Source organism: Gobius niger, assembly GCF_951799975.1.
Source record: "Gobius niger genome assembly, chromosome: 6".
Lineage (NCBI taxonomy): Eukaryota > Metazoa > Chordata > Actinopteri > Gobiiformes > Gobiidae > Gobius > Gobius niger.
Window position 1 is genome coordinate 40,768,787 of NC_136857.1, and position 15,947 is coordinate 40,784,733.

A 15,947-nucleotide genomic window follows, 5' to 3' on the forward strand; every position below is an offset into this window, starting at 1 on the left:
AGAAGTAGTGGTAGTGGTAGAAGTAGTAGTAGTGGTAGTGGTAGTAGTGGTAGTGGTAGAAGTAGTGGTAGTAGTGGTAGTGGTAGAAGTAGTAGTAGTGGTAGTGGTAGTGGTAGAGGCAGTAGTAGTGGTAGTGGTAGTGGTAGAAGTAGTGGTAGAAGTAGTGGTAGTAGTGGTAGTGGTAGAAGTAGTGGTAGAAGTAGTGGTAGTAGTGGCAGTGGTAGTGGTAGTGGTAGAGGCAGTAGTAGTGGTAGTGGTAGTGGTAGAAGTAGTGGTAGAAGTAGTGGTAGTAGTGGTAGTGGTAGAAGTAGTAGTAGTGGTGGTGGTAGTGGTAGTGGTAGTAGTAGTAGTGGTAGTGGTAGTGGTAGAAGTAATGGTAGTGGTAGTGGTAGAAGTAGTGGTAGTGGTAGAAGTAGTAGTAGTGGTAGTGGTAGTGGTAGAAGTAGTAGTAGTGGTAGTGGTAGTAGTGGTAGTGGTAGAAGTAGTGGTAGTAGTGGTAGTGGTAGAAGTAGTAGTAGTGGTAGTGGTAGTGGTAGTGGTAGAGGCAGTAGTAGTGGTAGTGGTAGTGGTAGAAGTAGTGGTAGAAGTAGTGGTAGTAGTGGTAGTGGTAGAAGTAGTGGTAGAAGTAGTGGTAGTAGTGGCAGTGGTAGTGGTAGTGGTAGAGGCAGTAGTAGTGGTAGTGGTAGTGGTAGAAGTAGTGGTAGAAGTAGTGGTAGTAGTGGTAGTGGTAGAAGTAGTAGTAGTGGTGGTGGTAGTGGTAGTGGTAGTAGTAGTAGTGGTAGTGGTAGTGGTAGAAGTAATGGTAGTGGTAGTGGTAGAAGTAGTAGTAGTGGTGGTGGTAGTGGTAGTGGTAGTAGTGGTAGTGGTGGTGGTAGTGGTAGAGGTAGAGGTAGTGGTAGTGGTAGTGGTAGTGGTAGTGGGTGGTGGTGTGGTAGTTGTAGTAGAGGTAGTGGTAGTGGTAGAGGTAGAGGTAGAGGTAGTGGTAGTGGTAGTGGTAGAAGTAATGGTAGTGGTAGTGGTAGAAGTAGTAGTAGTGGTGGTGGTAGTGGTAGAGGCAGTAGTAGTGGTAGTAGTAGTGGTAGTAGTAGTAGTGGTAGTGGTAGAAGTAGTGGTAGTGGTAGTGGTAGTGGTAGTGGTAGAGGCAGTAGTAGTGGTAGAAGTAGTGGTAGAAGTAGTGGTAGTAGTGGCAGTGGTAGTGGTAGTGGTAGAGGCAGTAGTAGTGGTAGTGGTAGAAGTAGTGGTAGAAGTAGTGGTAGTAGTGGTAGTGGTAGAAGTAGTAGTAGTGGTGGTGGTAGTGGTAGTGGTAGTAGTAGTAGTGGTAGTGGTAGTGGTAGAAGTAATGGTAGTGGTAGTGGTAGAAGTAGTAGTAGTGGTGGTGGTAGTGGTAGTGGTAGTAGTGGTAGTGGTGGTGGTAGTGGTAGAGGTAGAGGTAGTGGTAGTGGTAGTGGTAGTGGTAGTGGTAGTGGTAGTGGTGGTGGTGGTAGTTGTAGTAGAGGTAGTGGTAGTGGTAGAGGTAGAGGTAGAGGTAGTGGTAGTGGTAGTGGTGGTAGTGGTGGTGGTAGTGGTAGAGGTAGAGGTAGTGGTAGTGGTAGTGGTAGTGGTAGTGGTAGTGGTGGTGGTGGTAGTTGTAGTAGAGGTAGTGGTAGTGGTAGAGGTAGAGGTAGAGGTAGAGGTAGAGGTAGTGGTGGTAGTGGTAGTGGTAGTGGTGGTGGTGGTAGAGGTAGAGGTAGAGGTAGAGGTAGTGGTAGTGGTAGTGGTAGTGGTAGAGGTAGAGGTAGAGGTAGTGGTGGTAGTGGTAGTGGTAGTGGTAGTGGTAGTGGTAGTGGTGGTTGTGGTAGTTGTAGTAGTGGTAGTGGTAGTGGTAGTGGTGGTGGTGGTAGTTGTAGTAGTGGTAGTGGTAGTGGTAGTGGTAGAGGTAGAGGTAGTGGTAGTGGTAGTGGTAGTGGTAGTGGTAGAGGTAGAGGTAGAGGTAGTGGTGGTAGTGGTAGTGGTAGTGGTAGTGGTAGTGGTGGTGGTGGTGGTGGTAGTTGTAGTAGTGGTAGTGGTAGAGGTAGAGGTAGAGGTAGAGGTAGAGGTAGAGGTAGTGGTAGTGGTAGTGGTAGTGTAGTGGTAGTGGTAGTGGTGGTAGTGGTAGTGGTAGTGGTAGTGGTAGTGGTGGTGGTGGTGGTGGTAGTAGTAGTAGTAGTAGTAGTAGTAGTAAAAATACCTTCTGGCCCAGGGGGCAGTATCCGCGCAGGAAGTCCTCACAGACCTTTGCTTTCCTGGACACATAAACGTGACTGTACGGACACTCAGCGTTTAGACAAACACCCCTCAGGAAGAACGAGCACACGGGCATCTGCAACAGGAGAACACAGGCTAGAGAGGGCTGAACCGGGACTAAACCGGGACTAAACCGGGACTAAACCGGACTAAACCGGGACTAAACCGGGACTAAACCGGGACTAAACCAGGTCTAAACCGGGACTAAACCGGGACTAAACCAGGACTAAACGGTCTAAACCAGGTCTAAATCAGGACTAAACCGGGACTAAACCGGGACTAAACCAGGTCTAAACCAGGACTAAACCGGGACTAAACCGGGACTAAACCAGGTCTAAACCAGGACTAAACCGGGACTAAACCAGGTCTAAACCGGGACTAAACCGGGACTAAAACCGGGACTAAACCGGGACTAAACCAGGTCTAAACCAGGACTAAACCGGGACTAAACCAGGACTAAACCAGGTCTAAACCAGGACTAAACCAGGTCTAAACCAGGTCTAAACCAGGTCTAAACCAGGACTAAACCGGGTCTAAACCAGGTCTAAATCAGGACTAAACCGGGACTAAACCGGGACTAAACCAGGTCTAAACCAGGACTAAACCAGGTCTAAAACCAGGTCTAAACCAGGTCTAAACCAGGTCTAAACCAGGTCTAAACCAGGACTAAACCGGGACTAAACCAGGACTAAACCAGGACTAAACCAGGTCTAAACCAGGTCTAAACCAGGTCTAAACCAGGACTAAACCGGGACTAAACCAGGTCTAAACCAGGTCTAAACCAGGTCTAAACCAGGACTAAACCGGGACTAAACCGGGACTAAACCAGGTCAAAACCAGGACTAAACCAGGACTAAACCGGGACTAAACCAGGTCTAAACCAGGACTAAACCGGGACTAAACCGGGACTAAACCAGGTCTAAACCAGGACTAAACCGGGACTAAACCAGGTCTAAACCAGGACTAAACCGGGACTAAACCGGGACTAAACCAGGTCTAAACCAGGACTAAACCAGGTCTAAACCAGGTCTAAACCAAGGTCTAAACCAGGACTAAACCGGGACTAAACCAGGACTAAACCAGGACTAAACCAGGTCTAAACCAGGTCTAAACCAGGTCTAAACCAGGACTAAACCGGGACTAAACCAGGTCTAAACACGGTCTAAACCAGGTCTAAACAGGACTAAACCGGGACTAAACCGGGACTAAACCAGGTCTAAACCAGGACTAAACCAGGACTAAACCGGGACTAAACCAGGTCTAAACCAGGACTAAACCGGGACTAAACCGGGACTAAACCAGGTCTAAACCAGGACTAAACCGGGACTAAACCAGGTCTAAACCAGGACTAAACCGGGACTAAACCGGGACTAAACCAGGTCTAAACCAGGACTAAACCAGGACTAAACCAGGACTAAACCAGGTCTAAACCAGGACTAAACCGGGACTAAACCGGGACTAAACCGGGACTAAACCGGGACTAAACCAGGTCTAAACCGGGTCCAAACCAGGTCTAAACCAGGTCTAAACCAGGTCTAAACCAGGTCTAAAACCAGGACTAAACCGGGTCTAAACCAGGTCTAAACCAGGACTAAACCAGGACTAAACCGGGACTAAACCAGGTCTAAACCAGGACTAAACCGGGACTAAACCGGGACTAAACCAGGTCTAAACCAGGACTAAACCGGGACTAAACCGGGACTAAACCGGGACTAAACCGGGACTAAACCAGGTCTAAACCGGGTCCAAACCAGGTCTAAACCAGGTCTAAACCAGGTCTAAACCAGGTCTAAACCAGGACTAAACCGGGTCTAAACCAGGTCTAAACCAGGACTAAACCGGGACTAAACCGGGACTAAACCAGGTCTAAACCAGGACTAAACCGGGACTAAACCAGGTCTAAACCAGAACTAAACCAGGTCTAAACCAGGACTAAACCGGGACTAAACCGGGACTAAACCAGGTCTAAACCAGGACTAAACCAGGTCTAAACCAGGGCTAAACCAGGACTAAACCGGGACTAAACCGGGACTAAACCAGGACTAAACCAGGCCTAAACCAGGGCTAATAAAGAGGGCTGAACCGGGACTAAACCGGGACTAAACCAGGTCTAAACCAGGACTAAACCGGGACTAAACCAGGTCTAAAACCGGGACTAAACCGGGACTAAACCGGGACTAAACCGGGACTAAACCAGGTCTAAACCAGGACTAAACCGGGACTAAACCAGGACTAAACCAGGTCTAAACCAGGACTAAACCAGGTCTAAACCAGGTCTAAACCAGGTCTAAACCAGGACTAAACCGGGTCTAAACCAGGTCTAAATCAGGACTAAACCGGGACTAAACCGGGACTAAACCAGGTCTAAACCAGGACTAAACCAGGTCTAAACCAGGTCTAAACCAGGTCTAAACCAGGTCTAAACCAGGTCTAAACCAGGACTAAACCGGGACTAAACCAGGACTAAACCAGGACTAAACCAGGTCTAAACCAGGTCTAAACCAGGTCTAAACCAGGACTAAACCGGGACTAAACCAGGTCTAAACCAGGTCTAAACAGGTCTAAACCAGGACTAAACCGGGACTAAACCGGGACTAAACCAGGTCTAAACCAGGACTAAACCAGGACTAAACCGGGACTAAACCAGGTCTAAACCAGGACTAAACCGGGACTAAACCAGGACTAAACCAGGTCTAAACCAGGACTAAACCAGGTCTAAACCAGGACTAAACCGGGACTAAACCAGGTCTAAACCAGGACTAAACCGGGACTAAACCGGGACTAAACCAGGTCTAAACCAGGACTAAACCAGGACTAAACCAGGACTAAACCAGGTCTAAACCAGGACTAAACCGGGACTAAACCGGGACTAAACCGGGACTAAACCGGGGACTAAACCAGGTCTAAACCGGGTCCAAACCAGGTCTAAACCAGGTCTAAACCAGGTCTAAACCAGGACTAAACCGGGTCTAAACCAGGTCTAAACCAGGACTAAACCAGGACTAAACCGGGACTAAACCAGGTCTAAACCAGGACTAAACCGGGACTAAACCGGGACTAAACCAGGTCTAAACCAGGACTAAACCGGGACTAAACCGGGACTAAACCGGGACTAAACCGGGACTAAACCAGGTCTAAACCGGGTCCAAACCAGGTCTAAACCAGGTCTAAACCAGGTCTAAACCAGGTCTAAACCAGGACTAAACCGGGTCTAAACCAGGTCTAAACCAGGACTAAACCGGGACTAAACCGGGACTAAACCAGGTCTAAACCAGGACTAAACCGGGACTAAACCAGGTCTAAACCAGAACTAAACCAGGTCTAAACCAGGACTAAACCGGGACTAAACCGGGACTAAACCAGGTCTAAACCAGGACTAAACCAGGTCTAAACCAGGGCTAAACCAGGACTAAACCGGGACTAAACCGGGACTAAACCAGGACTAAACCAGGCCTAAACCAGGGCTAATAAAGAGGGCTGAACCGGGACTAAACCGGGAATAAACCAGGTCTAAACCAGGACTAAACCGGGACTAAACCAGGTCTAAACCGGGACTAAACCGGGACTAAACCAGGTCTAAACCGGGACTAAACCAGGTCTAAACCAGGTCTAAACCGTACCTTGTCTTTGGAGACTTTGTGAGAGAAAGGACAGTTTTCTCCGTCTTTGCAGCGGCCTCTCAGGAACCTGCACAAACACAAACAGTTGCATCGTTTGCAAAATAAACTGAAATAAATGACCCAGAATCACTGGTTATTCCTGTTTTCATTTCTGCAGACCATGGCCTCCGTGACACAGTGGTTAGTGGTTCACAAGTGGAAGGTCCCGGGTTTGAGTCCCAGCCTGACGGGGCTCGTCTGTGGAGGTTTACTCTGGCTTTCCAACCACTCGAAACATGTACAATAGACGAGGATGAACGATGGTTGTGATGCAAACACTTACCAACAAGTGTAACCTTTACTCTCAGTCAGAGTAACCTTTACTCTCAGTCAGAGTAACCTTTACTCTCAGTCAGAGTAACCTTTACTCTCAGAGTAAAGGTTACTCTCAGAGTAACCTTTACTCTCAGTCAGAGTAACCTTTACTCTCAGTCAGAGTAACCTTTACTCTCAGAGTAACCTTTACTCTCAGTCAGAGTAACTTTACTCTCAGTCAGAGTAACCTTTACTCTCAGTCAGGGTAACCTTTACTCTCAGACAGAGTAACCTTTACTCTCAGTCAGAGTAACTTTATTCTCAGTCAGAGTAACCTTTACTCTCAGTCAGAGTAACTTTACTCTCAGTCAGAGTAACCGTTACTCTCAGTCAGAGTAACCTTTACTCTCAGAGTAACCTTTACTCTCAGTCAGAGTAACCTTTACTCTCAGTCAGAGTAACCGTTACTCTCAGTCAGAGTAACCTTTACTCTCAGTCAGAGTAACCTTTACTCTCAGTCAGAGTAACTTTACTCTCAGTGAGAGTAACTTTACTCTCAGTCAGAGTAACCTTACTCTCAGTCAGAGTAACCGTTACTCTCAGTCAGAGTAACCGTTACTCTCAGTCAGAGTAACCTTTACTCTCAGTCAGAGTAACCTTTACTCTCAGTCAGAGTAACCGTTACTCTCAGTCAGAGTAACCTTTACTCTCAGTCAGAGTAACTTTACTCTCAGTGAGAGTAACTTTACTCTCAGTCAGAGTAACTTTACTCTCAGTCAGAGTAACCTTTACTCTCAGTCAGAGTAACCTTTACTCTCAGAGTAACCTTTACTCTCAGTCAGAGTAACCTTTACTCTCAGTCAGAGTAACCGTTACTCTCAGTCAGAGTAACCTTTACTCTCAGTCAGAGTAACCTTTACTCTCAGTCAGAGTAACCTTTACTCTCAGTCAGAGTAACCTTTACTCTCAGTGAGAGTAACTTTACTCTCAGTCAGAGTAACTTTACTCTCAGTGAGAGTAACTTTACTCTCAGTCAGAGTAACCTTTACTCTCAGTCAAAGTAACTTTACTCTCAGTCAGAGTAACCTTTACTCTCAGTGAGAGTAACTTTACTCTCAGTCAGAGTAACTTTACTCTCAGTCAGAGTAACTTTACTCTCAGTCAGAGTAACTTTACTCTCAGTCAGAGTAACCTTTACTCTCAGTCAGAGTAACTTTACTCTCAGTCAGAGTAACCTTTACTCTCAGTCAGAGTAACTTTACTCTCAGTCAGAGTAACTTTACTCTCAGTCAGAGTAACCTTTACTCTCAGTCAGAGTAACTTTACTCTCAGTCAGAGTAACTTTACTCTCAATCAGAGTAACCGTTGCTCTCAGTCAGAGTACCTTTACTCTCAGTCAGAGTAACTTTACTCTCAGTCAGAGTAACTTTACTCTCAGTCAGAGTAACCGTTACTCTCAGTCAGAGTAACCTTTACTCTCAGAGTAACCTTTACTCTCAGTCAGAGTAACCGTTACTCTCAGTCAGAGTAACTTTACTCTCAGTCAGAGTAACCTTTACTCTCAGTCAGAGTAACCTTTACTCTCAGAGTAACCTTTACTCTCAGTCAGAGTAACCGTTACTCTCAGTCAGAGTAACCTTTACTCTCAGAGTAACCTTTACTCTCAGTCAGAGTAACCGTTACTCTCAGTCAGAGTAACTTTACTCTCAGTCAGAGTAACCTTTACTCTCAGTCAGAGTAACTTTACTCTCAGTCAGAGTAACCTTTACTCTCAGTCAGAGTAACCTTTACTCTCAGTCAGAGTAACCTTTACTCTCAGTCAGAGTAACTTTACTCTCAGTCAGAGTAACCGTTACTCTCAATCAGAGTAACCGTTGCTCTCAGTCAGAGTAACTTTACTCTCAGTCAGAGTAACCTTTACTCTCAGTCAGAGTAACCTTTACTCTCAGAGTAACCTTTACTCTCAGTCAGAGTAACTTTACTCTCAGTCAGAGTAACCTTTACTCTCAGTCAGAGTAACCTTTACTCTCAGTCAGAGTAACCTTTACTCTCAGTCAGAGTAACCTTTACTCTCAGAGTAACCTTTACTCTCAGTCAGAGTAACTTTACTCTCAGTCAGAGTAACCTTTACTCTCAGTCAGAGTAACCTTTACTCTCAGTCAGAGTAACCTTTACTCTCAGTCAGAGTAACCTTTACTCTCAGTCAGAGTAACTTTACTCTCAGTCAGAGTAACCGTTACTCTCAATCAGAGTAACCGTTGCTCTCAGTCAGAGTAACCTTTACTCTCAGTCAGAGTAACCGTTACTCTCAGTCAGAGTAACCGTTACTCTCAATCAGAGTAACCTTTACTCTCAGTCAGAGTAACCTTTACTCTCAGTCAGAGTAACTTTACTCTCAGTCAGAGTAACCTTTACTCTCAATCAGAGTAACCGTTGCTCTCAGTCAGAGTAACCTTTACTCTCAGTCAGAGTAACTTTACTCTCAGTCAGAGTAACCTTTACTCTCAGTGAGAGTAACCTTTACTCTCAGTCAGAGTAACTTTACTCTCAGTCAGAGTAACCGTTACTCTCAGTCAGAGTAACCTTTACTCTCAGTGAGAGTAACTTTACTCTCAGTCAGAGTAACTTTACTCTCAGTCAGAGTAACCTTTACTCTCAGTCAGAGTAACCTTTACTCTCAGTCAGAGTAACCTTTACTCTCAGTCAGAGTAACCTTTACTCTCAGTCAGAGTAACCTTTACTCTCAGTCAGAGTAACCTTTACTCTCAGTGAGAGTAACTTTACTCTCAGTCAGAGTAACCTTTACTCTCAGTCAGAGTAACTTTACTCTCAGTGAGAGTAACTTTACTCTCAGTCAGAGTAACTTTACTCTCAGTCAGAGTAACTTTACTCTCAGTGAGAGTAACTTTACTCTCAGTCAGAGTAACTTTACTCTCAGTCAGAGTAACTTTACTCTCAGTCAGAGTAACTTTACTCTCAGTCAGAGTAACCTTTACTCTCAGTCAGAGTAACTTTACTCTCAGTCAGAGTAACCTTTACTCTCAGTCAGAGTAACTTTACTCTCAGTCAGAGTAACTTTACTCTCAGTCAGAGTAACTTTACTCTCAGTCAGAGTAACCTTTACTCTCAATCAGAGTAACCTTTACTCTCAGTCAGAGTAACCTTTACTCTCAGTGAGAGTAACTTTACTCTCAGTCAGAGTAACTTTACTCTCAGTCAGAGTAACTTTACTCTCAGTCAGAGTAACCTTTACTCTCAGTCAGGGTAACCTTTACTCTCAGTCAGAGTAACCTTTACTCTCAATCAGAGTAACCGTTGCTCTCAGTCAGAGTAACTTTACTCTCAGTCAGAGTAACCTTTACTCTCAGTGAGAGTAACTTTACTCTCAGTCAGAGTAACCTTTACTCTCAGTCAGAGTAACTTTACTCTCAGTGAGAGTAACTTTACTCTGTCAGAGTAACTTTACTCTCAGTCAGGAGCAACGTCCACAGAACAGGGTCGTCATTGTGTTATCGCATTGTTGTATTGTGTCATGGTTGCGTTATTGTGTCGTTGTTGTATTGTGTCATGGTTGTGTTATTGTGTCGTTGTTGTATTGTGTCGTTGTTGTATTGTGTCATGGTTGTGTTATTGTGTCGTTGTTGTGTTGTGTCATGGTTGCGTTATTGTGTCGTTGTTGTATTGTGTCATGGTTGCGTTATTGTGTCGTTGTAGTGTTGTGTCATGGTTGCGTTATTGTGTCGTTGTTGTATTGTGTCGTTGTTGTGTTGTGTCATGGTTGTGTTATTGTGTCGTTGTAGTGTTGTGTCATGGTTGTGTTATTGTGTCGTTGTAGTGTTGTGTCATGGTTGTGTTATTGTGTCGTTGTTGTATTGTGTCGTTGTTGTGTTGTGTCATGGTTGTGTTATTGTGTCGTTGTAGTGTTGTGTCATGGTTGTGTTATTGTGTCGTTGTTGTGTTGTGTCATGGTTGTGTTATTGTGTCGTTGTTGTGTTGTGTCATGGTTGTGTTATTGTGTCGTCGTTGTGTTGTGTCGTTGTTGTGTTGTGTCATGGTTGTGTTATTGTGTCGTTGTTGTGTTGTGTCATGGTTGTGTTATTGTGTCGTTGTTGTGTTGTGTCATGGTTGTGTTATTGTGTCGTTGTTGTGTTGTGTCATGGTTGTGTTATTGTGTCGTCGTTGTGTTGTGTCGTTGTTGTGTTGTGTCATTGTTGTGTTATTGTGTCGTTGTTGTGTTGTGTCATGGTTGCGTTATTGTGTCGTTGTTGTGTTGTGTCATGGTTGTGTTATTGTGTCGTTGTAGTATTGTGTCATGGTTGTGTTATTGTGTCGTTGTTGTGTTGTGTCATGGTTGTGTTATTGTGTCGTTGTAGTATTGTGTCATGGTTGTGTTATTGTGTCGTTGTGTTGTGTCATGGTTGTGTTATTGTGTCGTTGTAGTATTGTGTCATTGTTGTGTTATTGTGTCGTTGTTGTGTTGTGTCATGGTTGCGTTATTGTGTCGTTGTTGTGTTGTGTCATGGTTGTGTTATTGTGTCGTTGTAGTATTGTGTCATGGTTGCGTTATTGTGTCGTTGTTGTGTTGTGTCATGGTTGTGTTATTGTGTCGTTGTAGTATTGTGTCATGGTTGAGTTATTGTGTCGTTGTAGTGTTGTGTCATGGTTGTGTTATTGTGTCATGGTTGTGTTATTGTGTCGTCGTTGTGTTGTGTCGTTGTTGTGTTGTGTCATGGTTGTGTTATTGTGTCGTTGTTGTGTTGTGTCATGGTTGTGTTATTGTGTCGTTGTTGTGTTGTGTCATGGTTGTGTTATTGTGTCGTTGTTGTGTTGTGTCATGGTTGCGTTATTGTGTCGTTGTTGTGTTGTGTCATGGTTGTGTTATTGTGTCGTTGTTGTATTGTGTCATGGTTGTGTTATTGTGTCGTTGTTGTGTTGCCGTGGGTTACCTGGTGCACACGGCGACCTTCTCAGGGTCGTGGATGAAGCGACACTGAGCTCCTCTGTTGCAGCGTCCGAATCGATTGTAGAAAATACAGAACTGTCTCTGTCTCTTCTTCTGCGACGAACGAGCGACGGACAGACTCCGCCTCAGCACACACCTGTGAACACGCCCACTACAGGTGAGACACGCCCACTACAGGAGAGACACGCCCACTAAAGGTGAGACACGCCCATTACAGGTGAGACACTCCCACTACAGGTGAGACAAGCCCATTACAGGAGACACACGCCCACTGAGACACGCCCATTACAGGTGAGACACGCCCACTACAGGTGAGACATGCCCACTACAGGTGAGACACGCCCACTACAGGTGAGACACGCCCACTACAGGTGAGACACGCCCACTACAGGTGAGACACGCCCATTACAGGTGAGACACGGCAAACACAGGTGAGACACGCCCACTACAGGTGAGACACGCCCATTACAGGTGAGACAAGCCCATTACAGGAGACACACGCCCATTACAGGAGAGACACGCCCACTACAGGTGAGACACGCCCACTACAGGTGAGACACGCCCACTACAGGTGAGACACGCCCACTACAGGTGAGACACGCCCACTACAGGTGAGACACGCCCATTACAGGTGAGACACGCCCATTACAGGTGAGACACGCCCATTACAGGAGACACACGCCCACTACAGGTGAGACACACCCACTACAGGTGAGACACGCCCATTACAGGAGACACACGCCCACTACAGGTGAGACACACCCACTACAGGTGAGACACACCCACTACAGGTGAGACACGCCCATTACAGGTGAGACACGGCAAACACAGGTGAGACAAGCCCATTACAGGAGACACACGCCCATTACAGGAGAGACACGCCCACTACAGGTGAGACACACCCACTACAGGTGAGACACGCCCACTACAGGTGAGACACGCCCATTACAGGTGAGACACGCCCATTACAGGTGAGACACGCCCATTACAGGTGAGACACGCCCATTACAGGTGAGACACGCCCACTACAGGTGAGAAACGCCCATTACAGGTGAGACACGCCCACTACAGGTGAGACACGCCCACTACAGGTGAGACACGCCCACTACAGGTGAGACACGCCCACTACAGGTGAGACACGCCCACTACAGGTGAGACACGCCCACTACAGGTGAGAAACGCCCATTACAGGAGACACATGCCCACTGAGACACGCCCATTACAGGTGAGACACGCCCACTACAGGTGAGACACGCCCATTACAGGTGAGACACGCCCACTACAGGTGAGACACGCCCACTACAGGTGAGACACGCCCACTACAGGTGAGACACGCCCACTACAGGTGAGACACGCCCATTACAGGTGAGACACGCCCACTACAGGTGAGACACGCCCACTACAGGTGAGACACGCCCACTACAGGTGAGACACGCCCACTACAGGTGAGACACGCCCACTACAGGTGAGACACGCCCATTACAGGTGAGACACGCCCACTACAGGTGATACACGCCCACTACAGGTGAGACACGCCCACTACAGGTGAGACACGCCCATTACAGGAGACACATGCCCACTGAGACACGCCCATTACAGGTGAGACACGCCCACTACAGGTGAGACACGCCCACTACAGGTGAGAAACGCCCACTACAGGTGAGACACGCCCACTACAGGTGAGACACGCCCACTACAGGTGAGACACGCCCATTACAGGTGAGACACGCCCACTACAGGTGAGACACGCCCACTACAGGTGAGACACGCCCATTACAGGTGAGACACACCCACTACAGGTGAGACACGCCCACTACAGGTGAGACACGCCCATTACAGGTGAGACACACCCACTACAGGTGAGACACACCCACTACAGGTGAGACACGCCCACTCCCACTACAGGTGAGACACGCCCACTACAGGTGAGACACGCCCACTACAGGTGAGACACGCCCATTACAGGTGAGACACGCCCATTACAGGTGAGACACGCCCACTACAGGTGAGAAACGCCCACTACAGGTGAGACACGCCCATTACAGGTGAGAAACGCCCATTACAGGAGACACATGCCCACTGAGACACGCCCATTACAGGTGAGACACGCCCATTACAGGTGAGACACGCCCATTACAGGTGAGACACGCCCATTACAGGTGAGACACGCCCATTACAGCTGAGACACGCCCATTACAGGTGAGACACGCCCACTACAGGTGAGACACGCCCACTACAGGTGAGACACGCCCACTACAGGTGAGACACGCCCACTACAGGTGAGACACGCCCATTACAGGTGAGACACGCCCACTACAGGTGAGACACGCCCACTACAGGTGAGACACGCCCACTACAGGTGAGACACGCCCATTACAGGTGAGACACACCCACTACAGGTGAGACACGCCCACTACAGGTGAGACACGCCCATTACAGGTGAGACACACCCACTACAGGTGAGACACGCCCACTACAGGTGAGACACACCCACTACAGGTGAGACACACCCACTACAGGTGAGACACGCCCACTCCCACTACAGGTGAGACACGCCCACTACAGGTGAGACACGCCCACTACAGGTGAGACACGCCCATTACAGGTGAGACACGCCCATTACAGGTGAGACACGCCCACTACAGGTGAGAAACGCCCATTACAGGAGACACATGCCCACTGAGACACGCCCATTACAGGTGAGACACGCCCACTACAGGTGAGACACGCCCATTACAGGTGAGACACGCCCATTACAGCTGAGACACGCCCATTACAGGTGAGACACGCCCAATAAAGACAAAGCGAGCGAATAGGGCTCATGTGGGCAGAGCCTGCGTTACCTGGCCAGGTGTCTGGAGAGGGGGGCGGGGCCTGTAGACCTCCTGGGGGGCGTGGCTCTCGACAGTCTGTTGGCGGACACTGTAAACAGGGTGCCTCGGATCCAGCACATGTTGGTCTGTCCACGGGGGGGCGCTGTCCGTAGGAGGTGAGATGGAGAGCGGAGCCGGAAACCCCTGGACAAACATCAGGACCAGACTCAGAACGACAAGTATAAAACAACCGTTGGTTCCCATTCTTTTACATATATGGTAAACTGTCTAGTTTTGTGTTTTGAAATTAAAACAAATCTATTACTACTAATTTCAGGGTCGTGTTGCTTCATTCACATCTACAAAAAAGAGTGAAACACTGGCTTTTTATGTCACCTTGTTCCATTTTCCCCCCTGACTATCTGAAACAACCAAGAAACATCCTTTAACTACAAAACAACCAACACTTTACACATTTTCCCATTTTTTCTCAATTTTTGTATGATCCAACAGCATCAAAACATGGATCCAAGACTTTTCTTTGAGACCAAACTGGTATGGATTAACAGGACCCAGCCCTAACCAGGTTTAGGTTTAGGTTTTGTGAGTTAGGTTCTCGGGGCTGGAGCTGGTGTGGCCTGGCCTCAGGTCCGGTCCAGGTCCAGACCTGAGGCTCCGGCTCTGCCTCAGGTCCGGCCTCGGGTCCGGTCCAGGTCCAGACCTGAGGCTCCGGCTCTGCCTCAGGTCCGGCCTCAGGTCCGGTCCAGGTCCAGACCTGAGGCTCCGGCTCTGCCTCAGGTCCAGCTCGGTCTGACCTTCGCTCAGACTTCAGGAGGCTCTGCTCCTGGGAGTCGTTTCAGGAGGAAAGAGCGAATTACTGCTGTCACTAAGTGTGAGTGCACACAGCCGTGAGTCCCCCCCCCCCCTCCCCCTCTCTGGGCTGGATCACTAAGTGTGAGCACAGCCGTGAGTCCCCCCCTCTCCCCCTCTCTGGGCTGGATCACTAAGTGTGAGTGCACACAGCCGTGAGTCCCCCCCCCCTCTCCCCCTCTCTGGGCTGGATCACTAAGTGTGAGCACAGCCGTGAGTCCCCCCCCCCTCTCCCCCTCTCTGGGCTGGATCACTAAGTGTGAGCACAGCCGTGAGTCCCCCCCTCCCCCCCCGGGGCTGGATTACTAAGTGTGAGCACAGCCGTGAGTCCCCCCCCCCTCTCCCCCTCTCTGGGCTGGATCACTAAGTGTGAGCACAGCCGTGAGTCCCCCCCCCCTCTCCCCCTCTCTGGGCTGGATTACTAAGTGTGAGCACAGCCGTGAGTCCCCCCCCCCTCTCCCCCTCTCTGGGCTGGATCACTAAGTGTGAGCACAGCCCTGAGTCCCCCCCCTCTCCCCCTCTCTGGGCTGGATCACTAAGTGTGAGCACAGCCGTGAGTCCCCCCCCTCCCCCCGGGGCTGGATTACCTGCTCTGTTCTTATTGCTGCTTTATTGTACCTGTATTGGAGCTGAATTGGCTCAGAGCTGGTGTGATTCAGGAGATGGAGTGGAGACGGAATGGGTTTGGACCAGAGCTCATTTGTAGCCAATCAGACGCTGCCCCGGCCTCCCCCCTCTACCCCCCCCCCCCCCCTCCTTCTTCCCACTCTCTCTTCCCTCTCTCTCTCGTTGACCCCCCCCCTCTCTCTCTCTCGTTGACCCCCCCCCCCCTCCTCTCTCTCTCGTTGACCCCCCCTGTCACCGCCCCCCTCTCTCTCTCGTTGACCCCCCCCCTCTCTCTCTCTTGTTGACCCCCCCTCTCTCCCCTTGGGTCCCGCTTGTGAAGTGGATGTAGATTTAGTTTAGAGTCGTCTGGATCAGTCACTTTTACTGAGGTTGATTTACTGCAATTTCACTTTAGTTAAGTTTACTCAGTTAGTTGGTTAGTAGGACTTGTTGGTTAGTTGGTTAGTAGGACTTGTTGGTTAGTGAGTCTTGTTTGTTAGTGAGTCTTGTTGGTTAGTG

At 48.4% G+C, this 15,947-nt stretch overlaps 1 protein-coding gene across 1 annotated transcript in view; it reads right to left on the reverse strand.

Annotated features, from left to right (window-relative positions):
* Positions 1 to 15,947, reverse strand: part of zc3h3 (zinc finger CCCH-type containing 3) — a gene marked incomplete at its 3' end in the record, with an annotated part of 67,719 nt that overhangs the window by 29,367 nt on the left and 22,405 nt on the right. Inside the window, exons 5-8 of the mRNA XM_079559072.1 lie at positions 13,983 to 14,156; positions 11,123 to 11,275; positions 5,883 to 5,949; positions 2,151 to 2,338 (exon numbers count right to left, since the gene is read on the reverse strand). Coding sequence (XP_079415198.1) covers positions 2,151 to 2,338; positions 5,883 to 5,949; positions 11,123 to 11,275; positions 13,983 to 14,156 — 582 coding nt within the window. The remainder of the gene's footprint in view (positions 1 to 2,150; positions 2,339 to 5,882; positions 5,950 to 11,122; positions 11,276 to 13,982; positions 14,157 to 15,947) is intronic.